Raw genomic sequence first — 13,575 nt, 5'->3', positions numbered from 1 at the left:
GGCGTGCAACGAGCCTCTCGAGGCCTTTTCCGATGCAGGAGAGGAGGGCTATAGGCCGCCAGGATCGAACGCTGCTCCGGTCTTTCTTCCCCGTTTTCGGTAGCATCGCGACTTCGGCCTTCTTCCAAGGCGCTGGGAAATGTCCGAGTTCCAGGCAACGTTGGTAGAGCCTGCGCACCGGCTCGGCCAACGAAACCCATCCGGCTTTTAGTAGCCGGACGGTCATTCCGTCGATGCCCGGGGACGTGCTCGTAACCCCAATGCAGGAGCGCTCCGCCTCTTCCGCACTAACCTGGGTGTCCCAAGGGATTTTAGCCTCGTCCGGCGACCAGGCCTCCAAGGGGTCTCCCTGCAGGTCATCCTCCGCCGAAAATCGGCCAAGCACCTCCCGTTGCAGTGCTTCCGCTTTTGCTAAAGGCTCGCTCACTTGCTCGCCGTTAATAACCAGCGGCGGGGACCGGAGGCGTGGTCCGGCTCCCAGCCAGCCCACCATGTTCCACAAATCCTTATCGTCGCGCAGTTGGTCGATCCGGTGCCTCCAGTACTCCCGCTTCGCGGCCCGCACCCCTTTCGTATAGGCTTTTTCCTCGGCAGAGGCGTCTGCCCTATTTACAGCGCTCCGTTTAACCCGCTGGAATTCGGACCAGAGCCGCTGGCAGTTTTCGGTCCACCAGGGAGCCGAGCTGTCCCTTTTTCCCGCCGGCGTACCCACGACCCACGTCACTTGCTCCCATAAAGTTGTAAATTCAGCTACCCACGCGTCCAATGCGTAGCCATCGGCCGCGGATCCCGGGTCCGGCATGTCTTGCATGCCAAAAGCAAGTAGCTCCGCGAACTTTGGTAACCGGTCGTCCCTAACCGAAACGTTGATCGCCTCCGGGCGGGGGGCGCCGCGCGTCCGCAGCGTGGTATAAAGGGATTCGTGGTCGGAGCCTGTGTAAAGACTGCTGTCAACCACAGTTATTGTGCTGGGGAGGTTGGAAAAGACCATATCCAGTAAACCCCCGTCGCGGTGGGTGGGCACGCCGATATTTCCTGTAAAACTCATCCCCTGGGCTTGCGCCCATGCCGTCAGTTGGTCCCCTCCGCGTGCGTTTGCGCGGCCCGGCTGGTATGCAGCAGCCGCTACGTTAAAATCGCCGCCTAGCACCGTGGGTCCATTTGGCACGGTATTGCATACCATTTCCAGCGCGGCTTCAGTGCCCGGAGCCCTATATACGTTAACAAACAATATTCCGTTAATTTCGAGCCAGAGTATGTCCCGCGTATTTTGGCCCTGCGGTAGCCGTCGTTGTGCGGCCCTTAGGGCTGCCCCCTTCTTGACGTAGGTGAGCACCCGGGGCCGGAGCCCAGTCATGGCTTCGTAAGTGTTGGCGTGCCATTCGTCCACTGGCGCAAAAACATCATAGCCCGGGTGCGTTTGTGTAGTCGTATTTAGCCCGCACCATGGCTCTTGAACGTTAACCAGGTCCACCTTTCTCTGGTGGCACAACTCCAATAGGCTCAGATGCACACCCATCCTTTTACCTACGTTGGCCCAAACTACGTCGAGGCATTCCCGCTGCATATTGCCGAGCGAGTATTTCGTCATATTAATCGACGGGTTGCTTCCAAGTCTATCCCATCAGCGGGGCAAGGTTCGGCAGCCGCTGCGTCCTCCTCCATTTCGGCTGCCCAAACGATTTCGTCGTGCACGCGTTCCTGTTCAACCTGCAGGAAGTTACGGATGTCCGCCCCTGCCGCCTCGCATGGCCGCGCTCTTTTGTTTGAAATGCTCGATCGGGAGCTCGAGGTTTGCGAATGCTGCGATGAGGTGCTTAGGACCGGGATTGCAGGTGCTGGCTCTCGGCGGGCCGTTTCGGCCCGGTCGTTGATAATCGCGGCACGGTTGGCACGTCCGATTCTGCGAATCCCCTTAAGTTTACGCTGTGAAGGTCGTTCAAACTTCCCATTTACCACCAAAGGTCGGGCAGGGCAATTCTCATGTCCGGATGGGAAATGGCCGTGGCAATTAACGCATTTGGGGGCTGCCTTGCACGGCTCTTCCTCTGTCGCATGTTTTGCTTCACCACATATGCCGCAACGCGCTTGCCGTACGCAGCGACGTATTTCGCAATATCCCTGGCAACCGTCGTGGTGGTGTGTAATTTTGCGTGATTTTTCAACCTTCCGCGCACGTCTCGACACTCCAAAAAGCTGAAAGGGCTTTACGGGTTGAAGGAAGGACACTATCCACGTGCCCTCAGCCGTATGTGGGTCGTAACCATGTTTGGAAATATGCCAGTTGACTGGCTGCTGGCCTGCTGCCACGGTAATCTCCTCCTGGATTACCTCATGTACGTCCTTTCTTCCGTCCAGGCAATTGAGCGTTCGGGGCACTCCAGAAACGGCGTATGTGTGCCAGGTTGTCGGGACAGTGACTTCCCGCGCGTCCAATGCGTCCATAATGGCCTTGACCGCGCTGGGGTTGAGGAGTTTTTGCCGTGTTTCCTCAGAGGCCACCGTAACACCCCAGCCCGTGGGGGTACGCTTGGCGTTTGGGATTTCACTGTGTGGCACCGAGACCAATTCGGCCAGTTTGGTCGTTACCGCGTATGGCTCCTTCGTCACCATCCGCAATTTGTCATTTACGCGGATCAGGATGCGGTTGGACGGCTGTTCTGTCAAACGTTTCGGGGCTTGGGAGCGGTCCCGGCCCGATTGGGAGGGAGTTGCGGAGCTGTCAGGTGCATTGCCGGGCGTCGTACGTATCGGGTACGAGCGCGTGGCCGGGGTTAAAATTCGCGTTGGGGCCGCCGCTGGTGGCGTGGCGGCTCGCTCGGCCCATGTTACCGATTTGTTAGTGGGCGTGCCTCTGCCTTTAGAGGCCGACGACGCCGTGCCCGTCCTCGTAATTAAAATGCTGCGCCTTTCGCTGGAACTGGTCGGCGAACGCGACGGGGAGCGCGAACGCTCTTTTTCAGGGAGGGTGCGACTGAGGAACCAGCCGCTGATCACGTCGTCAAGTTCAAGAACAATTCTCCTAAGCGCGGCGTCCTCCGGGGCCTGTAAACTTTCGAGCTTGGCTGCAAAGACCTCTTCGAGCCAGCTGCCGACTGTTTCCACGTTTTCCAACTCCTGCTGCAGTGTTTTGATGGCCAGGGCCGGGAGGCTGGAGTACCTTCCGCGGCCAGCCGGCTCAGGCGCGTTAGCGGTGCGCGTGTCGAGAGATACGTGTCCTGACTCGGCCTGGCCCTGCGGCAAAGCCTGAGGCGTGCTCTGCGGGCGCGCGCGGCGGTTTGAGACCTCTGGTGAGGCCATGACGACCGGCGCCCGGAGGGCGAAAATTCTTCAGCTGTTAAGCTTATTGGTGTGTTTGGGTGTGAATCGCTAACAAAGGTGGGTCTGACCCATGAATGGTGGAGGATGCTTGTGGCGGCGATGGGGTAGGGGGCGGCGAACAGCGCGTCGTAGTCGTTGATGGCGTACATGACGGCCACGAGGTACGCCAGGCCCGTGGCGAATCCGATGGCCACCTGCATCAGCATGGCCAGCGGCACGTTGCGCGACGCCTGCGGGATCTCCTCGGACAGATGCGTCACCACGTCCACGGCGCCGACGGAAAACGCCCCGTTGAGCATGCCTGCCACGAACACGAACCCGTCCGGGTACCCGACGGCGGCCTGCCAATCCGCCCAGACGAACTGGGCCGAGGCGTGCGGGGGCCGGCCGTCGCGGCCCGGCATGGTGGTCACGACGGTGACGGTGATGAGGATGCCGGCGAGGATCAAGACGATGCCGAGGCTGTTGAGGTACGGCATGGCGCGGTTGGCGAGGCAGACGGCGGCGCAGGCGATCCAGGTTGCGGCTATGTAGACGACAAATACGTGCCAGGGCTGCGGGGAAAATTCGGCGTGGTTGAGCGCGTACATTTGCACAATGGTGTTGCCAAGGATGGAGGCCATGCTGGCGGCGCCGGCCACCCAGGCCAGGTAGTTCCACCAGCCGGCAAAGTACCCGATCAGCCGGCCCCACCGTGGGCTGCCCGGCGTCACCGACGCCCAGTGGTAGACTCCCGCCGCCGTGGGGATGGCGCTGGCGAGCTCGGCGATGGAGGCGGCCACGCACCAGTAAAAGACGGAGACGGTGATGAATTCGTACAGCACGCCGGGTGGTCCACCGTTGAAGATGGCAGTCAGGATGGATCCGCCGATTGCGGGCTGGTAAATGGGTTACGAGAACTTAGAGTTAATATCAGGACGGGTTGTTGGTGTTTTTTTGGGGGAAAAGGATCAGCAGGCTTACCCAAACATTTCCCACAGTCACCCCGACGCCTGCGAGTGATATCAAGCTAAAGTTTCTGGGGAGCTCTTGAATGTGGCCCGAGGCGTTGATGAGGATCCGGTCGGCATGGTCAGCGCTTCCTGTTTGTTGGTGCACATCATGGCTGCCGCTGGACAGATCTGCCTTTTCTTTTTGCGACGAAATTTCCGCCATTTGATCTAAAGTTGAGGTCCTTTTCGAGGTTGATCGTCTTTGATGAGTCGGGACATGCAGATTTATCTTCCAAAACAGCACGCTGGGGCCCTGCCAAATAAGCCAAAGACCAACAGATCTCTGTCAGCATTCTATCAGTCTGTGTCGCAGTGGCTGCAACCACACCTGCAGGATGCATAGATTAAGAAGAGATGGCATGGCATGCACGGCCAATCACAGGTATCGTTGGACCCTTGCTGTCATGTATCTCCCCCATAGAATGGCGAACCTGCCGTCTCGTTCCCCACCAAAAACCCCTCACTCGGCATCTTGGCCCGTTGTGGAGGCTGGGCGGCATGCCTGGACCGCGGTCAACGGCGAGATTCACCGTCTTTGTTCCGTTGGCTTCGGTCCCGAGCTCTATGATGGTGACAATTTTCTGGAGTAGGAGATTTGGTATCTCTATGATACACACAACAATGCACTGATTGTACGCTTTCTTCAAAAGGCTCCCCGTGCATTTTGGCCCTTGTTCCCCTCTACATTCTTCGCTTCCTCCATCGCCTCCTTTATCGCCCAGTCCATTGCCTGCTCCATCGTCTTCAAGCCAGTTTCGATATGCTTCCCAATCCAAGCATCCAACCGACCTTTTCTAGATGCCTCCGCCACCTCTCTCAACTTGACCTCCCAGCTTCGCCACCGCTCAATCGTGATCATGTCCCGCGGGTCGCCCATCAGCGGCCTGCCTTCCTGGCACAGGCGGGCCATGAAATAGGCGCCCCCAACCGTAAAGTATAGAGCAGCGCCCGCGAGAATCTCGGGGTAGTCGTCCGGCGGGGCCGTCTCGTCGTCAAAGTTGGCCATTACACAATGGCTGACCAGGTGGCACATCAATATAGCGACGCTGTTGATCTCAGGGTACTCGCTGCTACGGTACATGTTTGCCACCCACGTGTAGACGTTTGTTGTTTGAGCCATGGGCCAACCTTTCCCCGCGGGGTGGTGGCTTGGGAGGAGGTATCCATCTGAGAGAAAATATAGAGCAGAATATGGCTCGAGCTTTTTTTTTAGTATGCATGCCTGGACCCGGATGGAGGAGGTCCGACAACTCACGGTAGACGAGGTGCAGGAGGTTATGCTCCACGCAGGACAGGCCGGCATTTGCCCACTCAATGTTGGGCAGGTCCTCGTCTTCGCTCCAGGGCCTCAGGGTGTCGCCCAGGCTGTACATGGCGTTGAGGAGCTTCGCGAGCTGCGGCTGCCTGTATGGCAGATCGCAGGCCACTCCGTTGATGGAGACCCAAGCCCTGCCGAGCGCTTCGTCGTAGTCGTCTCCCGCTTGGAGCCCCTGCACTTCCGACGCCATCGCCTCGGCCGTCTTTACTGCATTGTTGGTCTCGCCCAAGACAAACCGTTTCAACGCTTCGGCCTGCTGGTTGGTCAGTCGCTGCGAGAAGTATTGTTTATGGAACCTCGTGTCGCCAAAATAGTCCTCGATAATCTCGCGCTCCCAGAGCGGGACTTGCGGATAACACTGGACCTCGACAATCTTCTCCTCTTCTTCGTCTATCGTCTCTGATTCCGGGGCATCCTCTGCGGGTTGCTGCGTCGAGCCGTCGTGTCGGGACGGGTCCACGTTGCTCACGTATGCGTAGTTGCGGGCAGGTAGGGCCTAGTGGAAAGAAGCTCCGAGGTGCGCGGTGGCTGTGGGAGGGAGGCGATTGGTCGTTGTCGTGGGACGAGGGAGCGAAGCAGCGACGAGACGAGGCGTGTAGCCTGTTGCCCTACGCAAGAGTTGCAACCGTGTCGAGCTGAGCAGACGCATGGCGGTTTTGGTGTGGGAGCAACCAACAAAAAGGATAGTAAGAGTGTTCAGAAAAAGAACAACTAGATGCAGGTTGATTAGTCTTGCTTGTTCGATTTATTCTCTTCTGGTTGCAGTCGCTCTGCCACCGACCAGTCATACCTACCAAGCTCTTGGCGTTGGTCGTGCAACACAACACAGATGTGTTATAACTTGGGCGCATGGATTCTTTTCTTGGCTCTTCGTTGTTGGTAGTTTGGGCACATTGCGGTTGTCCATAAACGTATGATGTTATGTGGGTCTACAGCACCCTTATCTCAGCCCTGCCAACCTGCGCCACCAACCGCTCCATTCGACTGCATCTCATGGCCCCCTGGACAGTAAGCTGTACCGACCGGACGGAACCGCCCGCTTGAGGGGCCGCAGTGTGCACATGCAAGTACTGCTGCATTTTTGGGGTATGGTTGATGGTGGGGATTCTTTGAGGGCTTGGTAACTGATACAGCCTCCAGTCGAAGTAAGTCTGGGGGCTATTTTGTGTGATCGAGAATAGCCGGTAATCAAGCCTGTGCAAGTTGACGCGGGTGAGTAAAATCTAAATTGATTTGGAAAGTTGGGAGTCAGCCTTCTGTTTCTCTGAAAGTCTGAATGTGAGATTTTTCATATTATTTATATAAAAGCTCGATTGGACCCTGGTGATCGCACTGGATGCTACTCTATTTGTTACCATCAAGTATACTCATCGAAGCCTGCTCCTTTCTTAGAAGCTATCACAACAACACATCAAACTACCCTCAAATCATCCAAGACCAGCCATCAAAGCTCCATCAAGTCATAAACTCGGACCGTTGACACTATGAAGTCTCACTTCCTTTTCTTCCTCTTGGCATCTACGCTGTGGCTCCAGGATGTTGTCTGGTCCACTCCTGTGCCCGGCGTCGGAGGCTCCAGAGTTGCACGCATTTCCAAGCAAAAACCAAGCCGGAAGGCGACCTCGACAGGCCTGACATCATTGAAAAAAGCGAATGTAATTCAGCAAGTCACAGCTCGACCTTTGGTGGCAGTCCCAAACATACCCAAGAACAAAGCCAACTTTGGAACCACTGTTCAACTCTCCAAGGGTAAAAAGAGTACCAAGGTAGCAAAGAGTACCAAGGTAGCAAAGAGTACCAAAAAGGGAAGTAAACAGACAGCGAAAAAGCCTATCGCGGTAAGCATAATCTCTTCATCAGGTTTCGTGACAAACCCCCAGTCCCGCATTTGCTAAAACTACGTATATCCGCAGAAACCATCGACTACCGCCAAGGGGAAAAAGTCCAAACGCCCAAAGCAACATGTGGTCACTAGGCCAAAGACAAATGTGCGGTTTCAACATAAATCTCTGCCCTTCAAATTACCCAAAAAGGACGTACCCTTCATCAACAGTCCTACCTCTGACTACGTAGTGCAGGATAAAACAGGAAAAGGAACAGGTAAGCTCGTTTAAAATCTCCAGTGCAGTCTTTCTGTTTTACACAGATCCAATTCTAACACCCAATTGCTTCCACAAAAGTAACCTTGTCGCTCGAGAGCATCAAGGCCTGTCTCCAGCAAGGCGCCAAGATCAACAACCTGAACCCCCGCTTCCCCGGGCACGGTAGAATGAGCATTGGTGCGGGGAGGAATCTATATCCCACCGAGATGCACACCAGGAACCAGCCGCTCCCAGGCTTCTTGCCTGCCCCACTGGACCCCCAGGAGCTCCTGCTGCATCACCCGATCCACGGGCCTAATTACAAAATAACACCACACGACAGGCCGCATAATGGAGAACCAGGCCCGCATCGCTGTTTTTTCTCGGTAAAAAATGGCCAATACCGTTTTCTTGGGGTGGGGACCCATTATGGGGCTCAGAACAATGGGTATACCGAAGGTAAGCCGGTGAAATCGTGATTGCTGGTAGATTGGAGGAAGGAAATGGGGGTGCTGCGGGGTGATTGTGTTGCCATTATATGAAATATAGATATTAGGAAAATAAATGGTTATAGGTTATATGCAAGCGGGTGCGAGCAAAAATTGGATGGAAACATGTTATCGGATTGTCGGTTGCGGGACCAGAGCTGCCTTCTTAATGACTCACAGTGCGGCATCATTCATCAACAGGCAAGATGGCCGAGCGGTCTAAGGCGCCAGACTCAAGTGACCGAGTACGACTCAAGTACTCCACCACTTCCGAATCACCAGGTTCGGCGTATTCTGGTCTCGAAAGAGGCGTGGGTTCAAATCCCACTCTTGTCACCAATCTTTGTTAGTATAGTGGTCAGTATGCAAGCTTGTCACGCTTGAGACCCGGGTTCAATTCCCGGACAGAGAGAGCCTCTCATTTTTGGCGCCGACACCTATAACGATCTAGGTGTGCGGAGCGGTAACTTTTGTCGGCCTTGACAAGCTTATTTTTGTCAGCACCCCACGATCTTCTCCACGAAATCTTGACATCCGGGAGATTCGCCTCCGGTCAGGCTAATTGAAAACTATCAACATAAAAAACAAATAGTATTCGCCTGGTTCCCCTTTTAAAAAGCCACACCTGACGCTTCCGGCTTTGTGCTGCCGAAAGTAAGCGGCCACTCTTGAGGGTTTTGGGTGTTTGCATGGCGTGGTTTGTCACAATCATTGACAAATAAATACCTTGCACCCCTTTTTTGTTCGGGGCAGGGCCGAAATAATCAAGACAGGAGCCACACAGGCTAGACCCTAGTGCCCCTGCACTAACGGACATCAACGTCTTGTTAACGCAGGTCCACGAGGCGACTAGTAGCAAATTCTCTAGCCTGGTCTATCAATTTAGAACTAGATAGTCCCAGGGGATTGTTGGTCTCGATGCTCCCGTGGCTCGGGACGCTTGGCAGGTGCAATCTTACCGGTAGCGCGAAAACGCAACGGCGGACCGATAGGTAAACGCACCAGCCAGTGAAGAGTTGGGCTTTGCGGTGGGAGGATTGCGCGCATCCCTTATTCCACCAGGGGGAAATATGTTTTGCATCCTTCATAGTAGGCATCGCCATGGCCCTAAACGAAATGAAGTATAAATATTCCAGGTAGGAATACCCTCTACCTCTTGAATTTTTCTAGGAAATCACCAACCCACAGTCCTTACCTTTCATTTCATTTCTCAAACCACCGCTTAACCCAGCCTCTCCTTTGCATTTCCTACAATCTTTTGTTCCTACCTACGAATTACAATCAAACAACTCAGACCAAACACCCCAATCTCCAAAATGCAGTTCACCAACTCCTTCCTCACCACCCTCACCACCGCGCTGGTGCTCGCCTCCGGGGCGCAGGCCGCCATGTCGATCGACCAGATCGTGGGCGGGCTCAACATGTTCCGCGACATGGCCAAGCAGCTGCAGCCGGCGGCCAGCGCGCTCAGCCCGAACCCGCTCGCCATCCTGACCAACTCCAACACGGCCAACATGCAGCAGTGCGCCGACGGCTTCGCCCAGGCCGCGCAGCTGGGCGGCGGCTTCGTCAACGGCATCACGGGCACCGCCGCCGTCGACGGCGAGTACGCCGACCAGCAGCGCGACGACATCGCCGCTGCCTATGGCGACTGCGCCCAGAGCCACCTGCTCCTGCTCAAGACCGTGGCCAACGCCCAGTCGGGGGTGGGCTACGGCACCGCGCAGGGCAAGTCGCTCATCAACTCTATGGGGGGCATCCAGTCGGTCATTAGTGTGAGTTTTTTTTTTTCTTTTTTTCTTTTTTTTTGTCTTTTTTTTCTCTTTTTGATCGCTACTCCTGACCGGGAGCTTAGTCAAAGACAAGACATTTTGGACTAACCCATGTCGCTTCTCGAAAAAAAAAAACAGGGACTTACGGCCAACCTGGTCGAGATCGTCGGCGCAAACTCGGACGCCGCGTCGCAGCTTAACGCAAACAAGAACAAGCTCATCAGCGGTGCGACGAGGGTCAAGGCCTGCTATTCTGCTGACCTCATCACATGCAACATGCTCCGTCTTCAGGGCTACTAAAGGCATCCACTTCGCTAGAGGGGGAAGGGGACAAGAATAGCATATGGGGACACGAGATTGAGATTGAAACAATTCTTGTACATTATTTCTTCCGTTCTTATTTGATCTTTTATTGAACGTTATTTATTTGCCAGCAGACGGAGGTTATAAAGTTAAAAAAAGCTTGGCCAAAAACCTAGGTCTGATCGCAGTGGACCGACCGTCTGCAACAGGGTTTTGATGACAGATTGGATGGAAATTTGCTAGAACGGGAAATGACTAGCTATACACGAGAGTTTCGGACAATGAGCTTGGCGTCCGTTGATCTTGAAGAACAAAAGCCATCACTATCTGCCTACGTTTTGTTGGAGGGCTGGTTCGGACTAGTTTGTACGGTTACCTGAGACTACCGAGTGAATTGCTAACGGTGACTGAGAAGAGCAAGATTGTCTCCAAGGGAAAAGAAAAAAAAAGAGGGGCAAAGCAAGCCACTTATATACAGTCAAACTGTCAAACATGGGAGAAAGACTACCGTAAGATGCCCTGCGGATATGGTTGGAGCATCACTCAAGGACATGAAACATAAAATAACATAACAAAAAACAAAATCACAGGTGGTCCGAGCCAGCATGGCTACATGGCCTCGAAAGCCCACACTACAACGAGTCGCACCGGAGGTTCCAAAAGCACGTGCGCGAGTACGTAGACAGGCACCTGCTCCCGCACGCGCTGGAGTGGGAGGCGGCAGGCGAGGCGCCCCGGGAGGTCCGAGAGAGGTTCGCGGGCTCGGGGCTGGCGTTTCTGGACGTGCCGCTCGAGTACCGGCCGCGCGACCAGCAGACAGTGGCGGGGATCCCGACCAGCAGCTGGACGCCTTCCACGAGCTGATCCTCATGGACGAGATGGCGCGGCTGCCCAGCGGCGTGGCCATCGCGCTGGCCGGCGCCTCCAACGTGGGCGCCCCGCCATCGTCCACTCGGGCACCGACGAGCAGAAGCGCCGCTGGCTGCCGGGCCTGTTTTCCTGGCAGACGAGCTTCTGCCTGGCCATTACGGAGCCCACGGCCGGGTCTGACGTCGGCGCCATTCGCACCTCGGCGGTGCTGAGCGCGGACGGGTCAGAGTACGTCGTCAACGGGTTGAAGAAGTGGGTCACGGGCGCGCCCTGGGCCACGCACATGACGACGGCGGTGCGCACAAGCAGCAGCAGCAGCAGCAGCAGCGGAAACAAAACATCGCGGCCGCCGTCGCGGTCCGATATCTCACTCCTCGTCATCCCGCTCGACTCGCGCGGCGTCTCGATCCGCAAGATCCACAACACTGGCCACAACGCAGGCGGGTCGTCGTGGGTGGAGCTGCGGGAGGTGCGGGTGGCGGCGGGCAACCTGATCGGGCGCGAGGGCGGGGGTTCCCCATCATCGTGCGCAACTTCAACAAGGAGCGGTTCATCCTGACGGTGGACTGCAACCGGCAGGCGCGGGAGTGCCTGGCCGAGGCGCTGCGGCACGCGCACGAGCGCGAGACGTTTGGGCGGCCGCTGGCGTCGCACCAGATCATCCGCGCCAAGCTGGCGGCGCTGGCCCGCGACGTCGAGGCCCACTGGGCCTGGCTCGAGCAGCTCGCCCACCACGTCAAGCGCCGCGGCTGGCAGGCCCGCGACCTGGCCGGCCCCGTCGCCCTCGCCAAGATCCAGGGCGGCCGCGTCGTCGAGCGCGCCGTCCGCGAGTCGCAGCAGGTCCACGGCGGCATGGCCTACGAGCGCGGCAAGACCATCACGGAGCAGATCTCGCGCGACCTCAGGCTCAAGGTCATTGGCGGCGGGAGCGAGGAGATCCTGACCGATCTGGCCTGGCGGGAAGAGCACAAGGTTGCCAAGGAGCGCGAGGCTAAATTGTAGTGTAGACATTGCAGACTGTTATTTAAACATTTTGGACGAGGTTCAAAACTTACTTTAAAAGATCTGGCTGTTCTAGATCTAGTGGTTCTTGTAGCCCACAATCTAGAGCTAGTAAAATCTACAGTTTCGCCTTTTCCTTGAGAGCTACATACAAAACCTCACCCCTGGCCAGCACCTGGCCGCTCCCGTCCTCGATCGTGGCCTTGACCCAGTGCTTCCTCCCATCCACCCTCTCAATCTCCGACCGGACCAGTACCGCCCCCGGCACCGGGATGGGCTTCAAATATTCAGTCTTGAGGTAGGCGGTGCGAAAGTCCTTGTTCAAGGGCCGGTCGGGGTCCCGCTGCGACGCAATGTGCATGCCCGTGACCTCGTCGACGAGCAGCGACGCGGCGCCGCCGTGCAGCGCGCCGGGGAAGCCAATCATGCCGTCGCGCAGCGCGATCAGCGAGACGAACTGGCGGATGCGGAAGCCGAGGCGCCGCTGCGGCCGCGCGTAGACGTTGACCCACGCCGCGATGGTCGCGGGGCTGTTGAGCGTGCCGCCGACGAACTGGTTCTCCTGCGTCGGCAGCACGGTCCTGTTGGCGTGCACCCGGACCACGGGCGGCGTCGTCGACTCGTCGTCCGCGCCCGTCGACGCTAGGTGCTGGGCGCACCAGGGCGTTTGCATGAGGTAGCGGACCTCGGGGTGTCGGGCATGATTATCATCCGACGGGTCCATTTTTTGAGCCTTGAGCAAGGTGAAAAAAAAGGGGGGGTGCGACCAAAAGCAGGGGTGCGGCCCTGTGGCGAATGCAGATCTTTTTGTGTTTCTGTTTTTCTGTTTTGGGCCGAGGGTGAGTAGTGTTGGGAAGCTGGGTGTCGGGAGGCTGGGGTCGGGAAGATGGGGTCGGTAAGATGGGGTCGGGAAGATGGGGTGGGAACTGGAAGATGGGATCTGGTACAAAATAAGGTAGGAATCAAAGTAGTGAGCTTCATGTCCGATCCTGACAGGTGGTCAGTGTCAATCTCGATTTTGAATGGGCACGACTCGTTGCCCTGGCTATCATCATCATTCCATCGCATCATCCCCTCGGGGATAGTCTGCGACAACGTCACAGCATGTTCCCTGGTCGGTAGTTACAGCGTTACCCCTTTCACTTTAGCGTCTGCAAGTATATTCTGTTGTATTATGCGCCTTGTTACTTGATTACCAATGTCACGTATTTTCAAGGAACACCTCGAGAACACATAAATCGTGGCGTCTGATGGTATTTCCGCGTCTCTTGGTTCTTAGGGGGTGTCTATTGAATTGTGCAGTGCAGTGCAGTGCCATTGGTAAAACAAACATGACACTTTTGAGCTAGTAGTAGTAGTAGTAGTAGTAGTAGTAGTAGTAGTAGTAGTATTATTTAACGCCGGGCTCGGCCCGGCTTGTTAGCCGGC

General features: G+C 56.3%; 6 protein-coding genes and 2 non-coding genes across 8 annotated transcripts; 5 read left to right on the top strand and 3 right to left on the bottom strand.

Annotated features, from left to right (window-relative positions):
• Window positions 1–3,330: 3,330 nt before the first annotated feature.
• Window positions 3,331–4,695, bottom strand: MGG_18043 (uncharacterized protein; the record flags this gene model as incomplete). The annotated part of the gene is made up of 3 exons (XM_003721247.1): window positions 4,285–4,695; window positions 3,390–4,199; window positions 3,331–3,342 (listed from the first exon to the last, which is right to left on the bottom strand). Exons 1-3 carry the CDS (start codon window positions 4,474–4,476, stop codon window positions 3,331–3,333), a joined length of 1,014 nt encoding a protein of 337 aa, XP_003721295.1. The 5' UTR covers window positions 4,477–4,695.
• Window positions 4,696–4,956: 261 nt separating this feature from the next.
• MGG_12676 (uncharacterized protein) lies at window positions 4,957–6,280 on the bottom strand (the record flags this gene model as incomplete). Its single annotated transcript, XM_003721246.1, has 3 exons — window positions 4,957–5,480; window positions 5,569–6,127; window positions 6,215–6,280. The coding sequence occupies 3 exons, from the start codon at window positions 6,278–6,280 to the stop codon at window positions 4,957–4,959; spliced, it is 1,149 nt and encodes a 382-aa protein (XP_003721294.1).
• An 835-nt stretch (window positions 6,281–7,115) lies between these two features.
• MGG_09054 (uncharacterized protein) lies at window positions 7,116–8,191 on the top strand (the record flags this gene model as incomplete). The annotated part of the gene is made up of 3 exons (XM_003721245.1): window positions 7,116–7,469; window positions 7,545–7,731; window positions 7,812–8,191. 3 exons carry the CDS (start codon window positions 7,116–7,118, stop codon window positions 8,189–8,191), a joined length of 921 nt encoding a protein of 306 aa, XP_003721293.1.
• Window positions 8,192–8,400: 209 nt separating this feature from the next.
• MGG_20309 lies at window positions 8,401–8,536 on the top strand. Its single transcript has one exon. It is a non-coding gene; the product is annotated as a tRNA-Leu (tRNA).
• Window positions 8,537–8,540: 4 nt separating this feature from the next.
• Window positions 8,541–8,612, top strand: MGG_20308. Its single transcript has one exon. It is a non-coding gene; the product is annotated as a tRNA-Asp (tRNA).
• Window positions 8,613–8,926: 314 nt separating this feature from the next.
• Window positions 8,927–10,321, top strand: MGG_09055 (uncharacterized protein). Its single transcript, XM_003721244.1, has 2 exons — window positions 8,927–9,975; window positions 10,111–10,321. The coding sequence occupies exons 1-2, from the start codon at window positions 9,517–9,519 to the stop codon at window positions 10,270–10,272; spliced, it is 621 nt and encodes a 206-aa protein (XP_003721292.1). The 5' UTR covers window positions 8,927–9,516; the 3' UTR covers window positions 10,273–10,321.
• Window positions 10,322–10,880: 559 nt separating this feature from the next.
• MGG_15041 (medium-chain specific acyl-CoA dehydrogenase) lies at window positions 10,881–12,147 on the top strand (the record flags this gene model as incomplete). Its single annotated transcript, XM_003721243.1, has 3 exons — window positions 10,881–11,204; window positions 11,246–11,614; window positions 11,689–12,147. 3 exons carry the CDS (start codon window positions 10,881–10,883, stop codon window positions 12,145–12,147), a joined length of 1,152 nt encoding a protein of 383 aa, XP_003721291.1.
• A 118-nt stretch (window positions 12,148–12,265) lies between these two features.
• MGG_11096 (uncharacterized protein) lies at window positions 12,266–12,871 on the bottom strand (the record flags this gene model as incomplete). The annotated part of the gene is made up of 1 exon (XM_003721242.1): window positions 12,266–12,871. The coding sequence occupies one exon, from the start codon at window positions 12,869–12,871 to the stop codon at window positions 12,266–12,268; it is 606 nt and encodes a 201-aa protein (XP_003721290.1).
• Window positions 12,872–13,575: the final 704 nt, after the last annotated feature.

The sequence above is a fragment of the Pyricularia oryzae genome, chromosome 7, assembly GCF_000002495.2.
Source record: "Pyricularia oryzae 70-15 chromosome 7, whole genome shotgun sequence".
NCBI classification, from domain to species: domain Eukaryota; kingdom Fungi; phylum Ascomycota; class Sordariomycetes; order Magnaporthales; family Pyriculariaceae; genus Pyricularia; species Pyricularia oryzae.
The sequence above is the reverse complement of the archived record's forward strand: the minus strand, read 5'-3'. Positions and strand labels throughout refer to the sequence as shown.

Bases quoted from the DNA above. Each gene is read 5' to 3' on its own strand.
- MGG_09055 (XM_003721244.1), top strand. From the start codon at position 9,517: ATGCAGTTCACCAACTCCTTCCTCACCACCCTCACCACCGCGCTGGTG. The intron at 9,976-10,110 runs GTGAGTTTTTTT...AAAAAAAAACAG, and splicing joins GCATCCAGTCGGTCATTAGT to GGACTTACGGCCAACCTGGT.